The following is a 21,798-nucleotide window of genomic DNA, read 5'->3' on the forward strand; positions in this document are numbered from 1 at the left end:
CAAAAACATGTTGGACTTATTGTACTTTGGAGTCTTCAAATGAAACTATTTTATAATAAATAGTACAATAGCCTTCAAAGTATCTCTTCTTTTGTGTATTAAAGAACATTGTAATAAAAAGAATCAACAAAATACAGTGGAAAACAGAAAGGATTCAACTGACCAAAAAGTATTTCAGTCCTTCTACATAAATCCACAGGGAAATCCGGTATTTATATCATTGTACTTAAGTTATAAATTTAATGGCTAAGATTCCTCCAGCCAAGATTACATACTGGTTAAACCACTATATTTCTTCTTTCGTGCATATGACCTAAATTTCTTTGGAAAGAGATAAACTGAGTCTTTTAACAGATGTGTTTATAAAACTAGGTAAAATTTACTGTTTCTGAATCGAATGGATAAGTTCTTTTCCTGGCCTTCATACTTTCGTTGCAAAAAAGAAAGAAATATGTCACCTGACACCCTTTGTCTTTGTATTTGTTATTACCAGACAGTATCATTTGAATCGCCAACACTCTTTCTTATTGTACGTAGAAAGAAATCATTATGATATCTAAGATACAGCAGTGTAACAGTGGTGTCCAACTGCTGAAGCTTTAAGTGGAAAACATCATTTATTCCTATTAGGAAGTTAATGATGGAGCTAGTCTTTTATATTGACTAAAATGGACAGTTAATCCAACCGATTCCTTAGTTGTTTGTGTTTTGGTTTTTTTTTTTAATATATAAATTAGGTAGTTCTGAATCCATTTTTTCACCTTTTCTCCAGAGTTTTAGTCTAAAAGGCAACCATGGGGCCCCATACTTCGACATATTAGATGGAAATAAGGCACTTAAGACATTAAGCTCATGCATAGTGAGCTCAGCGCATCACTGGCAGGTCAGAGTTATTTTGTATACACTGAACCAATGGCTAATTTGTAAGTGTTCAACATACATTCTGGGCATGCTAGACATTGCACATCCTCAAAAAGACATGATGCATACAATCAAGAAAAGCATTCCTTTCTAGGAGCGACTCTGTTCCAGCTGCAGCAGCAGAAAACAGGAGGTAGGCCAGATACTCTTGCTGCATAACCTCTACCTTGTAAAAAAGGCCAATTTCCATCAGAGCAAATACTGATCCAAAGAAAATTAAAACCTGAATTATAGCTATTCAGATATTCAACATAGTGCAGAGAGTACCTAAATGAATAAATAAATGACTAATATTTTAAAGACCTTCCTATGATGCGTTACTAAACTATGCAAACCAAACACAAAAATTAATTTTAGAGCTATAAAACAAACATGAAAACCACTTGCCATTGTTTTTTGTGCTCTGGTCAGGCAAAGGTCAAGTAAAGCTAAAAGGTGGCCAGCCCTGCATTAAGCACTGGTCAGAGCCACATGGCATAGTCACAAGTGAACAGCTGCACAAACCCACGCCCCATTCCTTGTTCAGATTTGGGCTGCATGTGTTCCTGTTTATCTTGCTGCTTTTCATTTTGAAGAAGAAAAGTGAAAGCCTAACATCAGTCTACCTCAACTGAAAACTGATTTACAGGCATGAGCTATTGTTTTCTCACAGAACTGCAACATAAAAGTCTTGTTGATGGTCTTATACACATCCATTTAAATGACACTTTTAGAACAGCTAATGAATTTTATGTTGTATTTGATAGGGATAAAATTGTATCTTACTGGTTGTGTAGAAAAAGCTCAATGCGTAATTGGGGATTAAAAACAAGTTTTCTTAGAAAAATTTAGGATTTGAACAGAAATCTCCAAATACTATATATATCTTACTAATTTCAACCCTGAACTTAGACACATCACCTTTAGGATAAGTTATGAAGATTTTTCTATAGAAAAGATAAGAGACATTATTAAAGTACTCCAAGTCCATTCGCTTGTCTTGCATTCTTGTAGCAGTAGAGCTATAATTACCTAAAGTGAACAGGTCAGTCCACAAACACATTTTTTTCACAGAGCAATTAAAACAGAATGCAGGCATGAGAAGAGCTCTTAACTTTTTCATTATGTGGTCCCTTACTTGGAAAAAGATCAGAGAGATATCGATAGGGGAAAAAGAAGTAAAAAGGCATGATAATTTTAAAAGTATGATGCAAGAGCTTAAGCTCAGTAAATTAAAATGTATGCAATTCAAAAATGGAAATCCAACACGACGTGATAATATCATGCAATGTTAGTCATGGAAGTTTGCAGGAAAGCTCAAAAGTCAAGGCTTTACAGAGAGACCCTGCTATCAATACAGGAATATGGATAGCAGTCAAATATGACAAACTATTTACTTAGTTACACAGCTGTAAACTACCCAATTTAGTGACTTCAATGTACTCTCATCAACTGAATTTATAATCCATCAGTTGAGAGGGGTGGGGGTAACCAAAACCAATCCTTTTACAACACTAATTATTTTCCAAAAGTGAGAAGCCAGAAAGCCTCTTTCTTAAGGAAAAAGACAAAAGAAGACCAAAAAAGACCAAAAAAGACCAAAAAAAAAGACAAAAAGACAAAAAGGACAAAAAATAGACAACAAATAAACAAAAAATAGACAAAAATAGACAAAAAAAAGACAAAAAAGAGCTATAACTACTGTAATGTTTTTACATTTTTTTAGCACCAGAGCACTTATTCTCTCACTGTGCTCATCATTAAGTCATTTCAATACAGTGACCAATAACATTTAGTCAGATTAAGAAATTATGACAAATTTCAAGAAACTGTGATTCTACAGTGATTTTGCTTCTACTTTATCACAAGAGTAAAAAGGGGTGAGTTGTTTACGTGGGAGGACATAAGAGTGGTAAAGGGGCATCACCAGGGAGGGGAGGGATATGCCTGGTAAAGCAAATGACTTAACAAGGGCTGTTCAAGGACAGCTGTTAAACAGCCCTAGCATGATCACCACAGTTTAGAGCAAGACACATTTTCACCTTACTCATGTCTGACTTAATTCCATAATCAGGAGGGAGGGACCTGGCCTGTATTTCCCTCATATAGATGAAGTGTTCTTCCTAAAACTGACAAGGAAATATCTGGCCAGTACCACCTAAGAGCATCAACAGTTCACCACTTCTTCTCCTACCACGTACATTTATTGATGTTCAAAGAAGCCCACGACAGCTGCGTCAGGCCCAGAGTAAGGGCATCCTCAACTTGTCCTATGAACGGTTTCATCAGTGGTTTCAGCATAACAGGAATCCCATTCAGACACTCTTTGTAATTGTTCAAGAGATTCTGGAGTCTGTAAAACATGATCATGTTAAGAATGTGCTTGATTCAGATATTTGAAACATACAGAAGTTTGGACACATTTTCTGTTAATAAAATTTGCAAGTTCTGACCCCATGTTAAAAATAAGAACTCTTCCCAGCTCTTCCTAGATCAAACTAAGCCTCTTTCTCCCCACTAACAGCAGAACCAGACTGGGGAAATAAGTACCTCCAGTAAAGTAACTGGGATTGATTTAGAGAATCTTTCTTCCAAGGAAAATTAATTACTGTAAAAATCCCTGGGAAATTGAAAACAGGGTATTTTTGTTCCCTTCTTCCTGACTCACAAGACACATAACAAAATGACACTGCTTATAAGAAAAGCGAGATCCAAACCACTTTGGACACCAAAGTCCAAAGAAAAAGAGGCCAAATTCTGAATCAAGGCTTACCAATATAGTTCCATGAAAATGGACCTACATAATGAAGCTGCATAAACAAGATTTAGAAGCAAATGCAACTCAGAAGTCAGATACATAATGAGCTCCTTACAAGAACCGCTGCAAAAAAGTAATAGCTGTGTTCTGTGCCAGAATGTCCTGGTTTGAGGCAAAACAGAACCAATTTTGTTCAGTAACTTCGCTTCTAGCGGCTAGGCCTCTCTAACTATATCCTGGACTCCAGAATCCTAGGGGTCGATCTCAAGTCTCCCCTGGTGCTTTCTGCCAAAGGCTCCAACTGGACGGGATAGCAATACAAGTATAAGCAAGAGCCTCTCTGCATACCATGCCTGGATGCCCAATGTGGGGCTTGAACCGACGACCCTGAGATTAAGAGTCCCCATCCAGTTCGGAATGGACCAAGGGCTACTACATGACATATCCTCGACTCCAGAATCCTAGGGGTCGACCTTGAGTCTCCCCTGGTGCTTTCTGCCAAAGGCTCCCTTGGAGCCACAACACAGATTAAAACCATGACTTTGAACATCATTGTTACAAACCATATACTGAGATAACCCATTTTCCAGTGTTCCTTAAGCAAAAATCTACAGTCTCTGAGTATTCTTTCTTTGCTTGGGGAATCAGTGTGAAGTCTTTTTTAGAGTAGAAAGTACGTTTGGATTATTTTTTATTGCAAACATTTTCTTTACTTTTTTGTTTCTCTTGGATGGCAAAGTGTGGGAAACCTCAGCTGGTCCGAGGGATCAGAATGCAAGTTTAACATTGACCTTGAGCAGATATCTGTGTACCCTTGAAGAGACTGGGGAGTCCTGAGAAGAGCTAAGTAAAAAGATAAGAGTTGGCAAACATCCTGGCTTTGATCAGAGCATGAACAGCATGTGATGTGAGAGCGTATCAGGCAAAAGTAGAATGCTAGAATATATGCATAGGTAAGCACCTGGGTAAAAGAATATAAAAAAGCACTGCTTGTTAAATAAAGAAATTGGATTGCTGCAACTTGATGTTCAGTGTCATGTCCGTCCCAACAATGACAACTGGTGGCCCCGACGTGATTCTAAGGAAGAAGACAACTGGAAATAGTCGTGGGGACGGAGCCCAGTGAAGCTGAGGACAGCAGGCAGAGCTGTTGATGGATCCGGATCATATTTAAGAAGACACCTGTAGTAGGTGAGCCACTGGGGACATGGGAGGGAAGTTAATTAAGGAGGAGCAGACTATACTCTCCACATGGACTCTGTTGTTGAAACGGCAAGGTGTAATCCTCCCTGAAGTGACTTTGCAAAAAATGCTATTGTGGGGAAAAGAACGGGAAGTAGAAGTAACATCGGTTACAGCATTTAGTATAACGCAATGGACAAAGCTAGGGCAGACTTTATTTGAGGAAGCTACATGCGGCTCAAAAATGGCTGTTGAGTTGTTAACTACGTGGTGACTTTTATTAGAGACATTGAAGAACTTTAAGGAGCAGAGAGATTTAGCAGGAGGGAGTGAACAGCCGTCCACATGCAGCCCCTGCACCGTTTGTCTCTAAACCTCATGTTGAAAATTTAAAGGGGCAGGAGATTGCTGCTCGGGAAAATAAAGGACTGTTCCCGATGAACACAAAAGATAAACAATATAAATATGTATTACTTCGCAACCAAGTTGCAAGTGAAGGTGCTAACCAATCGGGATTTGTATTGCCTAAAGACCAAATCAAGAGCAGTGAAGAGGTCCAAAAGACACCTCCGGAGGAGGTGCCTATCCCTTGTGAACCTCCTAATCCACTGTTCCCTTATCCACCTTTGCCCCCTGAATTGGATGATGAGGAGGAAAGCAATTTGGTCAACTTGGGCAATTCTCCTCCAGTTTCTGTCCCTTCTGCCCCGCCTCCCCCTTGGTCCTCTCTGTTGTTCAAAGTATCCCCGAACTTGGGACTTACCACCAGTTCAAGTGACAGTTAAACCCTGAAACCCTGTCCGATTTTGTAGGGAGGTGAAGCAAAAAGTGATGGAATTGGGTGAATGGGACTTGTCAGAGAAAATACCTGTTTCACTTTCTCATGCCAAGTCTCCTAGTACTGAAATTGCCGAGCCTGCTGCTTTTCCTGTAGTATATAATGACCCTGCATCAGGGCAGCCCCATGAACATATGCCCTATTCCTGGAAAGTGATTCAGGATTTGCAGAAAGCTGTTGCTCAGTACAGCCCTAACTCTCCTGCAGTAATGCAACTCATAAGATTGCTGTTCTTAGAAGCGATGACTCCTTATGATATTCAACACCTCGCTCAGATTATTTTTCAGCCGGTACAGTTAACAGTTTTTAGAAGCATTTGGCAACAAAGAGCTGAGGCACAAGCTGTGGCTAACTTACAGTTTCCGCAAGGGGACCCTTGCTATGGTAATGGCGCTTAAGTATTAACAGGGACGGGTCAATTTAATAATCCACAGCACCAAGCGCAATGGCCCCCCCTTGTGTTAGAACAAGTGAAGCAAGTAGGAATTGAATCATTAATCCGTACTGCCGAGTTGGCAGAGCCAAAACAAAAATATACCACTATTAAGCAAGATACTCGTGAAGCATTTCTTCCGTTTGTTGAAAAACTGCAGGCAGCCATTGAGCGACAGGTGTTTGGCACTCATCTCCGTGAGATGCTACTGAAACAGCTAGCCCGAGATAACGCAAACGCGGACTGCCAAAAAATAATTGAAGCTTTGCCAGGTGATCCCACCTTAGAGGCAATGATAACTGCATGTGCTAAAGTTGGGTCTGTGGAACATAAAATGACTGCACTTAGAACAGCAATGGCAGCAGTGCATGTGCAAAGCCTAAAATGTTATGGGTGTGGTCAGTCAGGCCATGTAAAAGCAGAGTGCCCTAGAAAGAAGCCACAGAGAACTAGCCCTCAAAAGCAGAATACAGGAGGTGCTGCAAGCATGATGTGTCATCGATGTGGAAGAATGGGACATATTGCTAAGCAATGTCACTCAAAATATGACTTTAATGGGCAACCTATACCATCAGGAAACTGCAAGAAGAGCACAAAAGGGTGTGCGCAGACACAAATACCCCACCTCAACAATCTGTTCCTGGGAGTAGTGCGAGAGCAACCCTCTGTGACAGGCTATCAGGAGAGACAAGAGGGGCAGCCGGGATAGATGTATCCACTGCCGACGCAGTGACAATAAGTACGAAAGAGGTACACAAGGTGCTCCTGGACGCTTGGGGACCAACTGGCAAAGGTTTAAGTGCCTTACTGATAGGAAGATCTAGTACCACCTTACAAGGCCTCATGGTACATGTTGGAGTGATTGATGCTGATTACACAGGTCAAATATGTGCCATGGTATCAACAGCTACACCACCTGTGACTATTGAGAAGGGAACTCGACTTGCTCAGTTAATCCCATTTCAAAATTGTGTTCCACGAACAAACAATGTTACATGTGGTAATGGTGGTTTTGGCTCTACAGGAAAGCCACAAGTCTATTGGGTGCAAAGAGTATCTAATCAACGCCCACAAATGCACCTCTTTACGGGAGTGGCCTGTTACTTGGCCATTAACCTTCAATGCCTTGGGAGTGGCAGGACTCGGAGGAGTTGCCAATAGTTATATGTCCACTAACCCTATTGTGATTGTAAACTCAGAAGGGCAAAGGGCTACACTGCTTGTTAAATAAAGAAATCGGATTGCTGCAACTTGATGTTCAGTGTCGTGTCCATCCCAACAACGACAGCAAAGGTTGGGGCAGTTGCTTTTTAGAGGACTGTAGAACACAGAGGTAGCCTTGCACATTAGCAATTTCAGGTCCTAAAACGCTCCACAGATAATTAATGAAAAACGTGGTATTATACGAGTGAAAGACTGAAAGCTTTCTGAATACAGAATAAGGCAGGAGGGGTTGAATTCAAGTGTTTATGAAACTCCTTGGACTTTGTCCTTTTTTGTCCATTTCTAATTAAAATGTACCTAGAGAGCACTCCTTGCAAAGAATGATTTTTTTAAGACTTATCATCCTTGCTTAGTGAGTTAGTGTTGTAGTTTCAGTTGGGATAGAGTTAACCTTCTTACCAGCAGCTGCTATAGTGCTATGTTTTAGATTTGGGATGGGAAAAGTGTGATAGTGCACTCGTGTTTTTGGTTGTTGCTAAGTAATCAAGGGCTTTTCTGCTCCTCATACCGCTCCACCAGTCGGGGGGGGGGGGGGGGGAGGGGAGCACAAGAGGCTGGGAGGAAACACACCCAGGACACCTGACCTCAACTGACCAAAGAAATATTCCATGCCATATGAAGTCATGCTCAATATATAAAGCTGGGGGGAGAAGAAGGAAGGGGGAGAACGTTTGGAGTTATGGCGTTTGTCTTCCCAAGGAACTGTTATGCGTGATGGAGCCCTGCTTTCCTGGAGATGGCTGAACACCTGCCTCCCCATGGGAAGCAGTGAATGAATTCTTGTTTTGCTTCACTTGTGTGTGCAGCTTTTGCTCTACCTATTGGACTGTCTTTATCTCAAGCCACAAATTATTCCTCACTTTTACTCTTCCAATTCTTTCCCCCTTTGCAATTGAAGGAAGTGAGCGAGCAGCTGTGTGGTTCTAGTTGCCAGCTGGGGTTAAACCACAACAGTTAGAGAATTAATAATCAGCATCCCTAAGAATGAAAAGAACTCTTCCAGAACAGAATTGGACTGTTACAAGAAGCAAAAAGAAATTATTTAAAATCGACAAAAGTTATTTCAGATATTCAACACGAGAGAGCAAATTATAACTTAGGTGATGTATTATCTATACAAATGTTTGGGTTGTGCCTTAATCAAGTGGTAAATTCCAGTTTGTTTTCCTAACAGAAAAAAGCTTTAGATTTTAACTGCAATATTTTGGAGTGTAATGCCTATGTTATAGTGCAAAGATGCCTTAGCAGTACCTAGGAGCCCCACTTAAAGAGCAGCTGTTGCAGTAAAAAAACAAAAGCATGTAGGCATTTTCTAGTAATGAAATATTTCTGGAAATAGGAACAACTGCTTATTACCAATATTACTATGGAAATGCAAGGGAAAGCAATTAAATTTCAATTAAACTCCATCAAAGAGAAAAATTACAATAAATCAAAAGCATAAGCAACAGACTCAAAGCTAGGGATTCCTGTTTGCAGATGAGAATCAAATCCAAAAAGTGTTCACTCACTCCATTTGATGTCTTTTAATCTGTTCTTCATCTGCACACAAGCCAAGGACAACATCTGGAACTTCAAAATGCATTTTTTTCAGGTATTTTGTTTCATAAAGTACTTCCAGGACCACTGGGTCCAAGTTCACAAGGAATTCCTTCATGTAGCAGTACAGGTGGAAAAAAAAAGAAATAGAAAATAAGGCAGTAGTTTGATGGTTACATGTAGCGTGATATAACTTGAACATATAACAAGATGCAGATGACTGGAGAAGATTTTTTTAAATGGATAGCCATGTTTCTACACAGATCTTCATCTTCCTCTACAAATATCTGGATTTTCCAAAGTATTAATCAACCATATGATTTTAATTTCCTGTTTCTCCTTCACTGTGCCCTAACCAGTTGGCTCCTGTGACTTCCTAAGTTTAATTGTAGTTCTGCAGCTACAGTCTGTGGAAACTAATTTGCCTTTTCATCTCAGTTTCTCCATCAGTAGACTAGGGAGAAATGTTGTGAAGGTTAATCTCTGTACACTTTTCAGGGCACTAAATGCTATTAAGTTGCTAAATAAATTTGAAAAATAGGTTCTAGTTGTCCATTATGGAATCGTTAGTTCAAAAAATGCCACATTTCAACCATAATTTCTCTGCACTACCACAGAAAAAATAATCTGTGAAGTAAGAATGGTAAGATTTTCTGTCTCAGCAAGCAGTTTTGAAAGTAAATTAATGAATGATTGCAATATACTCAACACAGTGATGTTGATGACTACAGAAAATATTATGATCTTATTAAAAATTCCTTTCTTGGCTAAAAGTTTGGTTAACATAGAAAATAAAACATGAAACAATATCTAAAAAGATGCAGATAAGTCAATAATAGATATGTATTTGCTGGGTACTGCCTCTTTTATGCCCTGAATAAGGCAGGAGCCTTACAAAGAAGAGACATGATGAAGTCTGTACCATAAATATACACAAAAAGGACAAAAAATATACCAATTCGAGGAGTTCATTTCTTTAACCCTATTAAGACTATTTTAATGCTGTGCTTGCTATCCATGGCATGATTAAAGTAGCACGTGTAATGCTAAACAATGCAACTGTAACAGAAAGAATAAATGATATTTACCTTGGTTTCTGGGTGCCTGACAAGTAAGGAAGCACACAGAGCATTTCTAGCCTGGTCAGCAAACCTGCACCAAGCTCTATGATAAATAAGTTCAAATTCCAAAAGAACCGCAGCCATTTTATTGTAGCTTTTAACAACCTTTTTCATTTCCAGTGTCTGTAATTCAAGGGGGGGGGGGGGAGGAGCAAACAGCATTTAATCAATTCAATGAGTCTAACATAGTAGAAATGTACTCCACTAGGCTTTTCCTCACCACCATAGGGGAAAAAAAAAAAAACAAAACAAAACAAACAAACAAAAAAAAAAACCAACAAAACAAATAGAAAGCTTTAAGTTATGCTATTTTAGAGATAAGGTAAGACACAGAAACATAGAAATATATTTAAGAATTCAATTATTAAGAAGTATTTAACTGCTCTAAACAACATAACTCTTTTCCTGATTTTTCCTCCCAGTCTTGCCCATAAAAAAAGTCTGTGCTATGATCTATACAAGGCACTGATGTCCCATTGAGAAAGCTATAAAAATTATATTCTTTCATGAAGTGTGGCTAGTGTTTGAGGTTAAATATCTCAGTCCTTTTCATTACAGAGCATAGCAGACAGAAGGCTGTAAGCTTAGGTACATGGCCAATGGTGCTGCTATCAGGATTAACATGAGTCAGGCCCCAAAAGGGACCAAAGCACCAGCCTAAGTCATCAGCTTAATGTCTCAAGGGAAATAATAACAATCCTCAGTTGCAGAATAATAATGCTGCAAAAAGGAATTCAAATCCTGGGTCAAACACTAAGACCTATCCTGTTGGATGAGCTTGAACACAAGTTGCTAGAAAATTGAGCTTAGGAGTATAAAAATAAATCATGTGTCTGTAAATAACATGCTTGAAAGCTTAGCATAAATCCTCCTCTGCTAATTTCCAACCTTCAAAAGTGCGGTTTTCTTTTTAAGGAATGCCATTGGATGGTCAATTTTTCTGTATAACTGCTGAGCCCACATAATCTTCCCTGTTACCTAAAACACAGAAGATATGAGGTTATATTTCCATTAATTTAAAAACAGTCAAGAAGCAAAGCCTTTTTTCTCTCTCATTTATTTCATTCTTACTGGTGGTATATTACGTGGGGTAGGTGGATTTTCTTTTTGCTTCTGGTAGAGTTTTTGAACAAACTCTAAATCTTGGCTGTACTGCTGAAGGACAATGGTATACTTCTCATTAAGATCAATATGATTTTCTCCTATTTGTTCAAGCTTCATCAGAAGTACCAGCATCTGTTCAGTCTACAAAGGAGGATGGAACATTTACTACAGAAGATGTTAATACTTCAGAAAGTCATTTTTCATAAACTTATTTTTAATTTATAATGTCATGTAAGATTGTAAGTTGTTTTCTAAGAAACACAGAAAAGTCCATCCAGACAAGTTAGTGATTTTTACCTCTGTATTTTGTCCCATATATAATATATTTACCATAGTATGAACTAAGAAACTGCTACCACTACAGTATAATAGAATATTTTTTTTTTCTCCGAGTCTCAAATCCTCACTCTTTTTTTTCTGCAAACAGTTGTGGTAGAACACCTACACTTTTACTCATGCTTCATTAGCATCTCATATCATGATCAGGGCCTGAACCAATGAACAATACTGACATTAAGGTAACAGATGGCATAAACTCCTACCAGTCCAATAGAAATAACTTAGAAATGCAACAGGAAGCATGGGGAACACCAGGATGAAGAAAGAAAATAAACTTTAAAAAAAATATTAGGGCTATAAAATTGGTAAGGAAAGATGGAACATAAAACTGGCACCAAGTAACAATGAACATTATCTTCCAGTACTTCTGCAGGTGACTTTTAGAACACTTGTAATAGGCTTGAAGTCCTCCTGCATTATCTCAGGCAGCCACCAGCACAGTACAGAACACTGGCAGTAATGAAGGAGGTCAGTAGGAGCTGTGGGTGCTCAGCATTACTGAGAACCTGAACAAGGGGGTTGCATTTGTAAAATTACTTACAGTTACGGTCTTCTCAAACCAGGAGTCCACAAATTCTTGTATGGAGTCATACAATGCTGCAATTTGGTTCTTAAACTCAAGGTAGTCTTTTTCAAACTAGAAAAGGGTAAAAGAAAAAAAATTATCTATAGTGCTTCTTTCATTTCATACAAGATTCCTTCCCTGAAGTTTTGGGGGATTTTTTTTTAACTGTCCACTCCATGTGCTCAGCACTGAATTAAAGAGAACAGGAACAACAAGAGTAATAAAGGCATTTACCTGCTAAGCAAATCAAACAAAAAATAAGAAGTGTTAGGTTATGTGACTAAAGCCTCCTCTTCGTGAACACAAAGGAGCACAGAGGAACAAGGACAGGCAGAGAAAACCTAATGACCTAATCAGAGTGAACCGGGCACACTCACCAGGTACTCCCAGCACTGCCAAAGGGGAGCGCTCAGCTCACTGTCCAGGTATGAAACCCATCAAGGTAAGCCAACTGGCAGGCTCTCTAGTAGAGCACCTTACAGACTAAGGGAGGTTATTACCTAGGAGATAAGGGACTTACCACAGTTTAGCAGGGAAGAGCATTTGGGGACTATACAAAACATATTATGGGAGTTAGAGAAGAAGCAAAGGCAGGGATCAATGTGGTGTGGGAAAATGAAGGCATGATGGGATAAAAGGAGTTGGTCACATGTGAACAGGTTGCTGGTCAGTACACTTGTCTGACCATGTCCTGGACCTGATCAGCACAGTCTGTCTTATCTTCTTACTTATCTCCATTTCTAAGCACTTTCCTGGGTGAAAGGGTTCTCTCTTCCGTGTGCCTGAGCATGTAAAAGAATGAAAGGACCTTAAAGGGAGCTTATAAGAAAGATAAAGAGAGACTTTTACCAAGGCCTGTAGTGATCGCACAAAGGGTAAGGGTTTTAAATTTACCCAAAAGAGGGTTGATTTAGACTGGACGTAAGGATGAAATTTTTTGAGCTGAGGGTGGTGAGACACTGGAACATGTTGCCCAGAGAAGCTGAGGACACCCAATCATTGGAAGTGTTCAAGGTCAGGTTGGATGCAGCTTTGAGCAACCTTATCTAGTTGAAGATGTCCCTGCCCATTGCAGAGGGGGTTGGACTAGATAAACTTTAAAGGTTCCTTCCAACCCAACCCATTCTATGATTCTATGGAGACCATGGGTCACTGGAGGCTGTGCACCTGTAGAGTCAGCAACTGGAGAGACTAGAGTGTATTGAGGTCTAAGCATCAACAACCAGAGTAGGAACTATGGATCATAGCAACTAGAGACACTGGAGAATGTGCATGCTGTGTGGGTGTGTGTCACATATAATGGCTAGAGAATACCAAACCAGACTAGGGAGCAAATAGGACAGAGGCTTAGGAACCAAGTGTTGGAGCAGCCATAAGTTGGGCTATCAAATTTGACAGCTCCTAATTAGAAGTAATTTGGCTATTTCTCTGTAATAATTTCTCTTATTTTCTTATATTTCTTAAGCCCAGAATACTGAGGACCTACAAAAGGAGTTCAATGCAAACTTCCTCTCAAAGAAAGTGCTCCACAAGCTTGGGAAGATAGTCCATAATATATATTGCTCAAACCATTTAGGTGTAGAAAAGCTGCACAATTTTTAAACACCTCCAAATTCCAGTTAACAGTAAATGTTCTCTTTCAGAAAAGAACCACACAGCAAGTATTACAGAAATGTAAGCCATGAGCCAGTAAGAAGAATGCCAAAGGTACTCTAGACTTAAATGTTCAAAGGAAAGTTTCTGACAGTTGCAGAATACAGTTGAGGAAGGCAGGAGAGTAAGTCAACATTTCTAGTACTTCTATTGTGAGGCTATTAATCCTGCAAAGCAAGCTGGCTAAAGCTCAAGAAAAAAAAAAAAAAGCAGCTAAAGTCCAACATGTACAGGAAGTATTAAAACGTCAGTCTGAAGCACTTGAAAAGCCACTTTAGTTTCTACCACGCTGCTCAGCACCAAAGGTGATATCATTCAATTCTCCCTCTAAAATGTTCATCGAAATGCCTGTACCTTTACTGTAATACTGCCTTTACTATTCCACTAAGTATTTTCAGTAACACTGAGTAACTCTCTAGATAAACTGTATTTAATGCATTGATCTGTGTGAATTAGTTTTCAGTCTTCAGTTTAAAATATATTCATCTCAAAAGAAGTGAATTTAGGAATAGTTAGCACTACTAGTTAAACTAAACCTAGTTTATCAAAAATTAACAAAAACATTTGAAATAAAAGATAAATTTACCCAAACACTTTAAAATTGTATTAAAAGATATGAAAGTATCATTATTAGAGCAAAATACTATATGCATTGTTATAAAATTTTATCTTCTTTGCATAACTCTAGTGAAAAGCACAGAATTAAGGAAGTGATTGCCAGATGAGTGCTGAATGCACGTACCTCTTTTTTTCTGTGATCCAGAACATCATACTCTTTGGATTTGGTGTTTGTAGCAATGCTCTGGTAATGAGTACTGATCTCTTCAATACCTTCTATTTTTATATGCTGGAGCTCTAAAAGACTTTCCATAATATTGCTCATATCTGAAATCTTCTCCAAACGTTTACAGAATGTATCAAATTTTCCAAATATATAGTTTTCACTAATAACAAAAAAGCAACAGAGGGATTGTTATGCAAATCTATTTGTAATAGATTTTTTCTATTTAACTCACATATATTCTACCAGAACGTCTACCAAGTTTCACTTAAAAAAAATGTATACTGTAATACTTACAAATCAAGTAAAAACCATTTTAAAGTAACAGATCTAAACCAGAAAATGCTTAACCCTTTTATATGTAAATTAAAAGCCTTTATCACATTTCACAGGAGTTACTCTTTTAAATAAGACATTTGCAGGAGATCAAAATATGAACGTACAATACTAAGAAATGCCCCATGCTTTAAGTGCCAATACAGGTAAAACCCCCCTTGGCATTGTGATAGACAACCCAGCCCAAAGCTGACTAAATTCCCCTGGAATCTTTTCACTTATATTCATGACTCAAATTTGTTGGGGTTTCAGACCATACATAAAGATGTGTATTAAATTAACACATGCATAAATTCCCCTGAAGTCCTCTTGGACATTTGCTAATGTCACTACTTTATTCCTGAATTAAAAAAAAAAAGCTCTGCAAGGTCATGTTCTGATTATAATAAATACTACATTTTCCTTGAGTATTTAGCTTTTCTGCTAGCCAGCAGGTATAGTGACATCACATTTACAAATTGTATAAATTAATATGATTCAATATTAGAGTAAATTATTTACCTGAAATCAAATTGCCTGTCACTTGGATTTTCCTTTAGCTCCTCCTTAATTCTCTGAAAGGATGTTCGGTACTGTTCTTTGAGGGAAATGCAGTGTTGTATCCTCTTTAGCAATTCTTGCCTGACAAAGAAAACACAGAAGACAGAAAATCATCCTAAGAAGGTCTTCAAAAGTGTATAAAAAAACCCAGAACATTTCAGTCAGATATACAACTTTGCAAAATAAGAACACAAAACTATACATTACCTGAAAAACATTCAAAATATGAGGATTACAACAAAATTTTTTGTTTTAAATTTGTTATGTAGGTTGGGTATTTTTAGTTTAGGATTTATCACCATCAAACCAAAATTTTCACAGCATAGTCAGAAAGGACTTACACCAGGTAAACCCTGGCTACTGAATGCCTGCAGTTTGGCCATTTCTCATTTTCCGTAAACTCGGTGTTGCTGATGGGTTTTCCTTCATTTGTTTCTTTGTTTTTTCTAAGCACAGAAGACTGGAGAGGTATTTTTCCAGACTACAGTAAGCATGAGGAAAGTCTTTTTTCTTTAAAAAGATACACCAGGAAGATCTTGTCTCCTAAGGCCATAGATAGTTACATCTTATACACATTAACCCTGAGGTACTAATATACACAGATGAGGCATGGACCCTTACTATAAGAAGGACATTGAGGTGTTGGAGTGTGTCCAGAGAAGGGCTACAAAGCTGGTGAGGGGTCTGGAGGACAAGTCTTATGAGGAACAACTGAGGGAACTGGGGTTGTTTAGCCTGGAGAAGAGGAGGCTGAGGGGAGATCTTATCACTCTCTACAACTACCTGAAAGGAGGTTGTAGAGAGGTGGGGGCTGACCTCTTCTCCCTGGTCACAAGTGATAGGACGAGAGGAAATGGCTTCAAGTTATGTCAGATGAGGTTTAGATTAGATATTAGGAAAAAATTTTCACTGAAAGGGTTATTAAACATTGGAATAGGCTGTCCAGGGAGGTGGTGGATTCGCCATCCCCGGAGGTGTTTAAAAAAAAGGGTAGATGTGGTACTTGGGGACATGGTTTAGAAGTGGTTTTGTCAGGGTAGGTTAATGGTTGGACTTGATGATCTTAAAGGTCCTTTCCAACCTCAGCAATTCTATGATTATATATATATTTACACATATATATAAATTTATATAAATACGTCTTGTTTTAACTCACACCCCTCAGAGCAAGCTCCTTAGAGATAAGGTAAACTTTTTGTTCACTTTCCATGTAGTGCCTAATGTTTGCTGAAAACCAGGGACTCTTGCTATACTAATAGCTGCAACAAGAACAATAGAAAGGAAGAAAAAACTAGTCTTAGGCATGTCTAACTAGCAAACTTACAGTAAATCTAGCTTTTTTAATTTAAGGTGCCTCATTGGCACCATTAACACATCTCATGTGTTTGCTCATACAGCATTCTCCACAGAATACTCAGAAAATACAAATCTGAGTCCCATTCCTCACTCCCACATACCTCACTCCAAACAGAGTACAACTGAATTGTGATTCTGGTCCTGGTATATATTGTCCCCTTCCTCAAACTGACTTTCCTGTCCACTAACAGCAAAATATAAATCTTCAATGGAACTTTGCCAGTCTGTCTTCAGAGCTTCTTTATAAAGTACCTTAGCTCCCAGTTCTAATTGCTCAAGCATGTTTTGGTCTAAAAGAAGCCACGGGGACAAAATATTGACTGCTGTATACTGATATACATCACATGCTTTTCAATAATAGTTTTTTTTACACAACATCGTAAATTTGTTTTTGCAGAGAACTTAATTCTACATAAAATGAGTAGTCACAACATTAAAATTAACATGGGAATCAGTGCCTGGTAGGAGAATAAGGGGCTACTTAAATTTACCTTTTAACAATCTTAATGACTGATCTATAATTTAATTTTGGTGTTAACAAAAGAAGATGAAATTATTAAAATTCTATCACCTGTCCAGATCCCAGATTTTTGAAACACCTTCACATAGATATGTCTTGCATGTGTTAATCATTTGATTAGTGATTTTAAGAAGAAGAGATGTCATGCACTCTGATGTGTTATAGTATGGTGAGGTACAGTAGATCATACAGACAGTATTCATTAAACTGGGTACATGTTCCATCATTGTCACCTACAACAGGAAAAAATGGGAAAGTCAGCAATCTGAATTTCCTAAAACTTAACACCATGGAAAATGTCACAGCTCTGGGAATATGTTTATTGGTGGATAAACATGTTTTAGATTGTAACGCATAGTTCTTGTAGACATCTCATTATAAACTGGACCATTCAGTTTATTTGTGGGGACCTAACACACTATGACCAACAGAAAAAGATGTGGAATGGGTAATGAATAAATGAATAAGTCTTTTTCCAGAGTGAGATTTTCCAGAGGGAAAACAGAGACTGTACTCTTTTCAGCCATGGCCTCAAGTGTATGAAGGTGCTGTAGTCTGCTTTGCAAAGGAATATGCTACCTGAGGAGAAGTCATCGTACACTGCTACAAAAGAGTTGACCTGCTGTAGGAAGGACAGGAAGAAGAAAGTTGGCCTTTGCTTACTTTGCCTAGATCTGTAAAGAAGAGAAATCCAGGAGTGGGAGGCAAGGCAACAATAATCTCTGTCTCACTGGGTATACTGAACTATAGCGTTCTCTGTCCCACAGAAAGATTCCACAGAAATGCACACAAGCCAGGTATACTGAGAACCCAGAACAAGAGACAGTGACTGGTCCAGAAAAGGGTAAAAAAAGTATGGTTTCTAAAAGTCAAGTAAAATATGGCAGAACAGTGAATATTTGCAGAAGAAAAGCACACAAAACAGCACAATGGATTCAAACAGAGTTCAAGCTTTGAAAACAATATTTAGAAAATTTCTAAGCAGCTAGATTATGTGTAAATCTTCTGAACTAGGTAAACTTAGACAGCTTTGCTTGGTGGCTGTATCTTCAAAATTCATTCTCTCACTTAAAAAATAAAACCCAAGACCCATGTGGTTATGAAAATAAGTTCTGTCATTTGAACCAGGATGAAAGTGAATATGTGCTGCCTGGAAGAGAAACAGCTTTAACCTGTAAAATAAGTGGAAGTTGCCTAATTTCAGCTCAACTAAAGGCTTAAGATCATTTTATGATATTTGCATTAAAACAGTCATGAGTAACTTGCAACCTGGAACATGGAGACAGGATGAGGTACAATATGGAAAGCCTAACCTCACAAAGACAATTCGGCTCAATATCAGGTTTGGAAAAACATCTTTTGCTTATTTTTCCCATGCCCTTCAATTATCTTCTGGAATGACAACTGTCTCCTACACAAAAATTAGTATTATCTCTTGCGTATTCAAAATCTGTAAACTCAATTCACTAGTGCCAGGGAGTTAGGTTGTCCACTAATCGTTAAGCATAGGAGTTAGATACTGAAAGATGAGATATTTTTCATTCAGCAGCAAAAGCCTTTCCCGCCTTTTCTGAATTTCATGTTAAGAGCTTTTAGAGTACTACTTACAGGTGAAGCTTTGGCAAGCGGACCAAAAAATTTATCCAATGTATATAAATATCTCACATTGTCTTTAGCTTCATTGGCAGCAATTGTTATATTACCATCCTGAAGGGAAATAAAATTAATATCATTAAAATTTACTGAAAATGTTCTTGCACTTTTACAGTGCATGCTACCACAAGACTATGATTCCTTCTTGCAAACATTTTCTGACATAAATTCTCTCAAACAAGCCATTTCTTCTTAGGAAATAACTGCTTTTATGTGCAAGAATTGGTAAGCTCTACCTGGCAATCAGCAACATTTTGGACGTGATTTAGAGGAGCGCCTCACTCAGACCCCCAAAGTTTTTCCTTCTTGATGGAAGTACAATAGCATGGGTTTGATAATCAAACTTACATTTTAGAGTGGTTTAGAATGGTTTTAGCATGGTACAACTGTCTTTTAAATTACCAGTTCTACAGAATTTAGACAAGATCCTTGAAATATAGTAGGGTGTTTTCCATCATTTTTTAACAAACACTTAACAGGGCAAAGGAGTTCACAACTAATGCCTATATATCTTCATATTCATAACAGGTGGAACTATTCAGTACTTAGGAGGCAATTCTATATGAAGAAAGGAATCAAGTTCTGACTGGTACTGGCTCTGTACAGATGCTATCATCTAAACTCCATTCATGATAAAAGTCTGCAAGTATGCTAAGTAAAAACTCAGTAAAATGACAGTGTTCTCATGGCCTATTTTCAAAATGGTAGAATATCTTTGTACCTGCTATGAGATCTACATTCTGGTGGGTTTGGGGGGGCTGATTGTCTGCACATTGCTTGCAGCTTATTTTCTGGCCTGCCTATAATTTTGGCTGATAAGTTTACATTACAGATATCCACTTATCTGAGGTAGCAGTTACGCTACAAAAACCCAGCTGTCAATAATCCTACAAGCAATATGATAAACTTTCAGGCATCTCTACTGCTGGTCGTCACAGGGTACAGCTGGAGAGAGACAGATGTTGTATTGCTGCACTGGTTTAGTTTTGCACAACCGTTCCACCCACTCTGTTAATGAAAGACACATTACAGAAACATTGACTTCTTTTCAAGTTATCTATTTAACTTCAGAATCTTCCATGTTAAATGTTTCAACAAATGGATAATAAACCACAGCATAAAAACAGCATAAACACTCAAAACTATTTTTATCATTGTGTGTTCAGTTCTGTGTGTATTACAAATACAGTACTGTACTCATTTAAAACTTTTATTAAAACATAGTAATTACCAGCTCTTTCCACTGTTTTAATGTCTTTGATCTTGCTGCCTGAAGAATACTTATAATTTTCTTTACTCTTGAACTCTTGATCTCATCTAAGAGACTACAAATAAAAATACATTTAAATCTCTCTTTGGAATCAAAGTTTAAATTCATTTTTAAAAAGCTTTTTTAGATTCTGAGAAATAATGCAGGAATTTAACCTGTTAAATGATGACATTCTTGATTTCCAGTGTTCCAGCTCTGCCAATGGACCAATGTCATCAGCTTCTCTTCTCATTTGTTCACTCTCCACTAAAACTTGTCTGATCTGTTTGATCCAAATCATGATCACTTCTTCAAGTTTCTCAGTGACCTCTGTGTTACTGCCTTCAAAATCATAGAATAGGACAGTCTCATATGTAAATAGAAATAAAGGTAGATTTTTAACTACAGAAATGAAATGTCATTGGCAAACGTAACCTGACACTTTGTGTAAGCTGGGTATATTCAAATCACCAACCAAAACCAGGAAAAGATTAAGACTATAGCAACAAGGAGCACACATACAACTTATATCCACCTACTCTGTTACTACTGCATGTCCTTTACAATAGAAGCAGTTAAAAAGTGTGAGTTCATAAGGAAAAATATACAACAACGCAGTTTTGGGAGAATCATGTTTCAGAGGCCCAAGAAATGCATTAGCTATGATGTGTGTATTTTTCTGCCTGCATTGGATAAGTAAAGACTTACTTATCCACATTTCTCTCTTTCTACTATTACAGCCTATTCCTCATCAAAAGCATCAAGTAAGGGACACCATTATTAACAGTCACAAAAAAAGTATCATTTATAAGTCAGCACATCTTTTAGACTGTCCTAGTGGCTGGAAGAGTCCAGTTTACTTCATGCATTATGTTTAGGACTCATGGACCTTACACTGCCAAATGGATCAAAAGAACTTGTTCAGCCACATAACATTATTGCCTTATCCTAAGAGCCACTAGCACTTCTCTGGAAGCTCTCCTACCATAGGCTCCTGTAGGGCTGAGGGGGATTGTAGAAGTATTGACTGGTTTGGCATTATTTCAGCCTGAAAATCCGTGTTGTGATAAGAAATGGTGGAAGGCTACTGTTCAAAGAGACATGGGTAAAAAAATGGCTGAATGGCCGTGCCGAGAGAGTTGTGGTGAATGGAGTTAAATCCAGTTGGTGTCCAGTCACAAGTGGTGTCCCTCAGGGCTCTGTGCTGGGCCAGTTCTCTTTAATATCTTTATCAATGATCTGAATGAGGGAATCGAATGCACCCTCAGTAACTTCACAGATGACACTAAGCTAGGCGGGCATGTAGATCTGCTTGAGGGTAGGATGGCTTTACAGAGGGATCTGGACCAGCTGGACCAATGGGCTGAGGCCAATGGTATGAGGTTCAATAAGGCCAAGTGCCAGGTCCTGCACATGGGTCACAACAACCCCATGCAGTGCTACAGGCATGGGGTGGAATGGCTCAAAAGCTGCCCAGCAGAAAAGGACCTGGGGGTGTTGGTGGATGGCCGGCTGAATATGAGCTGGCAGCGTGCCCAGATGGCCAAGAAGGCCAACGGCATCCTAGCCTGTATCAGGAATAGTGTGGTGAGCAGGACTAGGGAAGTGATCATACCCCTGTACTCAGCACTGGTGAGGCCCCACCTCAACTACTACGTTCAATTTCGGGGCCCTCACTACAAGAAGGACATTGAGGTGTTGGAGTGT

General features: G+C 38.5%; 1 protein-coding gene across 1 annotated transcript in view; it reads right to left on the bottom strand.

The window, feature by feature from the left end:
* LOC309686498 (dynein axonemal heavy chain 5-like) overlaps window positions 1–21,798 on the bottom strand; it is a gene marked incomplete at its 5' end in the record, with an annotated part of 184,441 nt that overhangs the window by 144,885 nt on the left and 17,758 nt on the right. Inside the window, 12 exons of the mRNA XM_082499206.1 lie at window positions 3,102–3,253; window positions 8,847–8,986; window positions 9,963–10,118; window positions 10,884–10,973; window positions 11,067–11,240; window positions 11,980–12,075; window positions 14,399–14,600; window positions 15,275–15,394; window positions 17,241–17,422; window positions 18,798–18,896; window positions 20,074–20,167; window positions 20,268–20,429. Of these exons, the coding sequence (XP_082355332.1) occupies window positions 3,102–3,253; window positions 8,847–8,986; window positions 9,963–10,118; window positions 10,884–10,973; window positions 11,067–11,240; window positions 11,980–12,075; window positions 14,399–14,600; window positions 15,275–15,394; window positions 17,241–17,422; window positions 18,798–18,896; window positions 20,074–20,167; window positions 20,268–20,429 (1,667 nt within the window). The remainder of the gene's footprint in view (window positions 1–3,101; window positions 3,254–8,846; window positions 8,987–9,962; window positions 10,119–10,883; window positions 10,974–11,066; window positions 11,241–11,979; window positions 12,076–14,398; window positions 14,601–15,274; window positions 15,395–17,240; window positions 17,423–18,797; window positions 18,897–20,073; window positions 20,168–20,267; window positions 20,430–21,798) is intronic.

Source organism: Vanellus vanellus (genome assembly GCF_965231255.1).
Source record: "Vanellus vanellus genome assembly, chromosome: 2".
NCBI lineage: Eukaryota > Metazoa > Chordata > Aves > Charadriiformes > Charadriidae > Vanellus > Vanellus vanellus.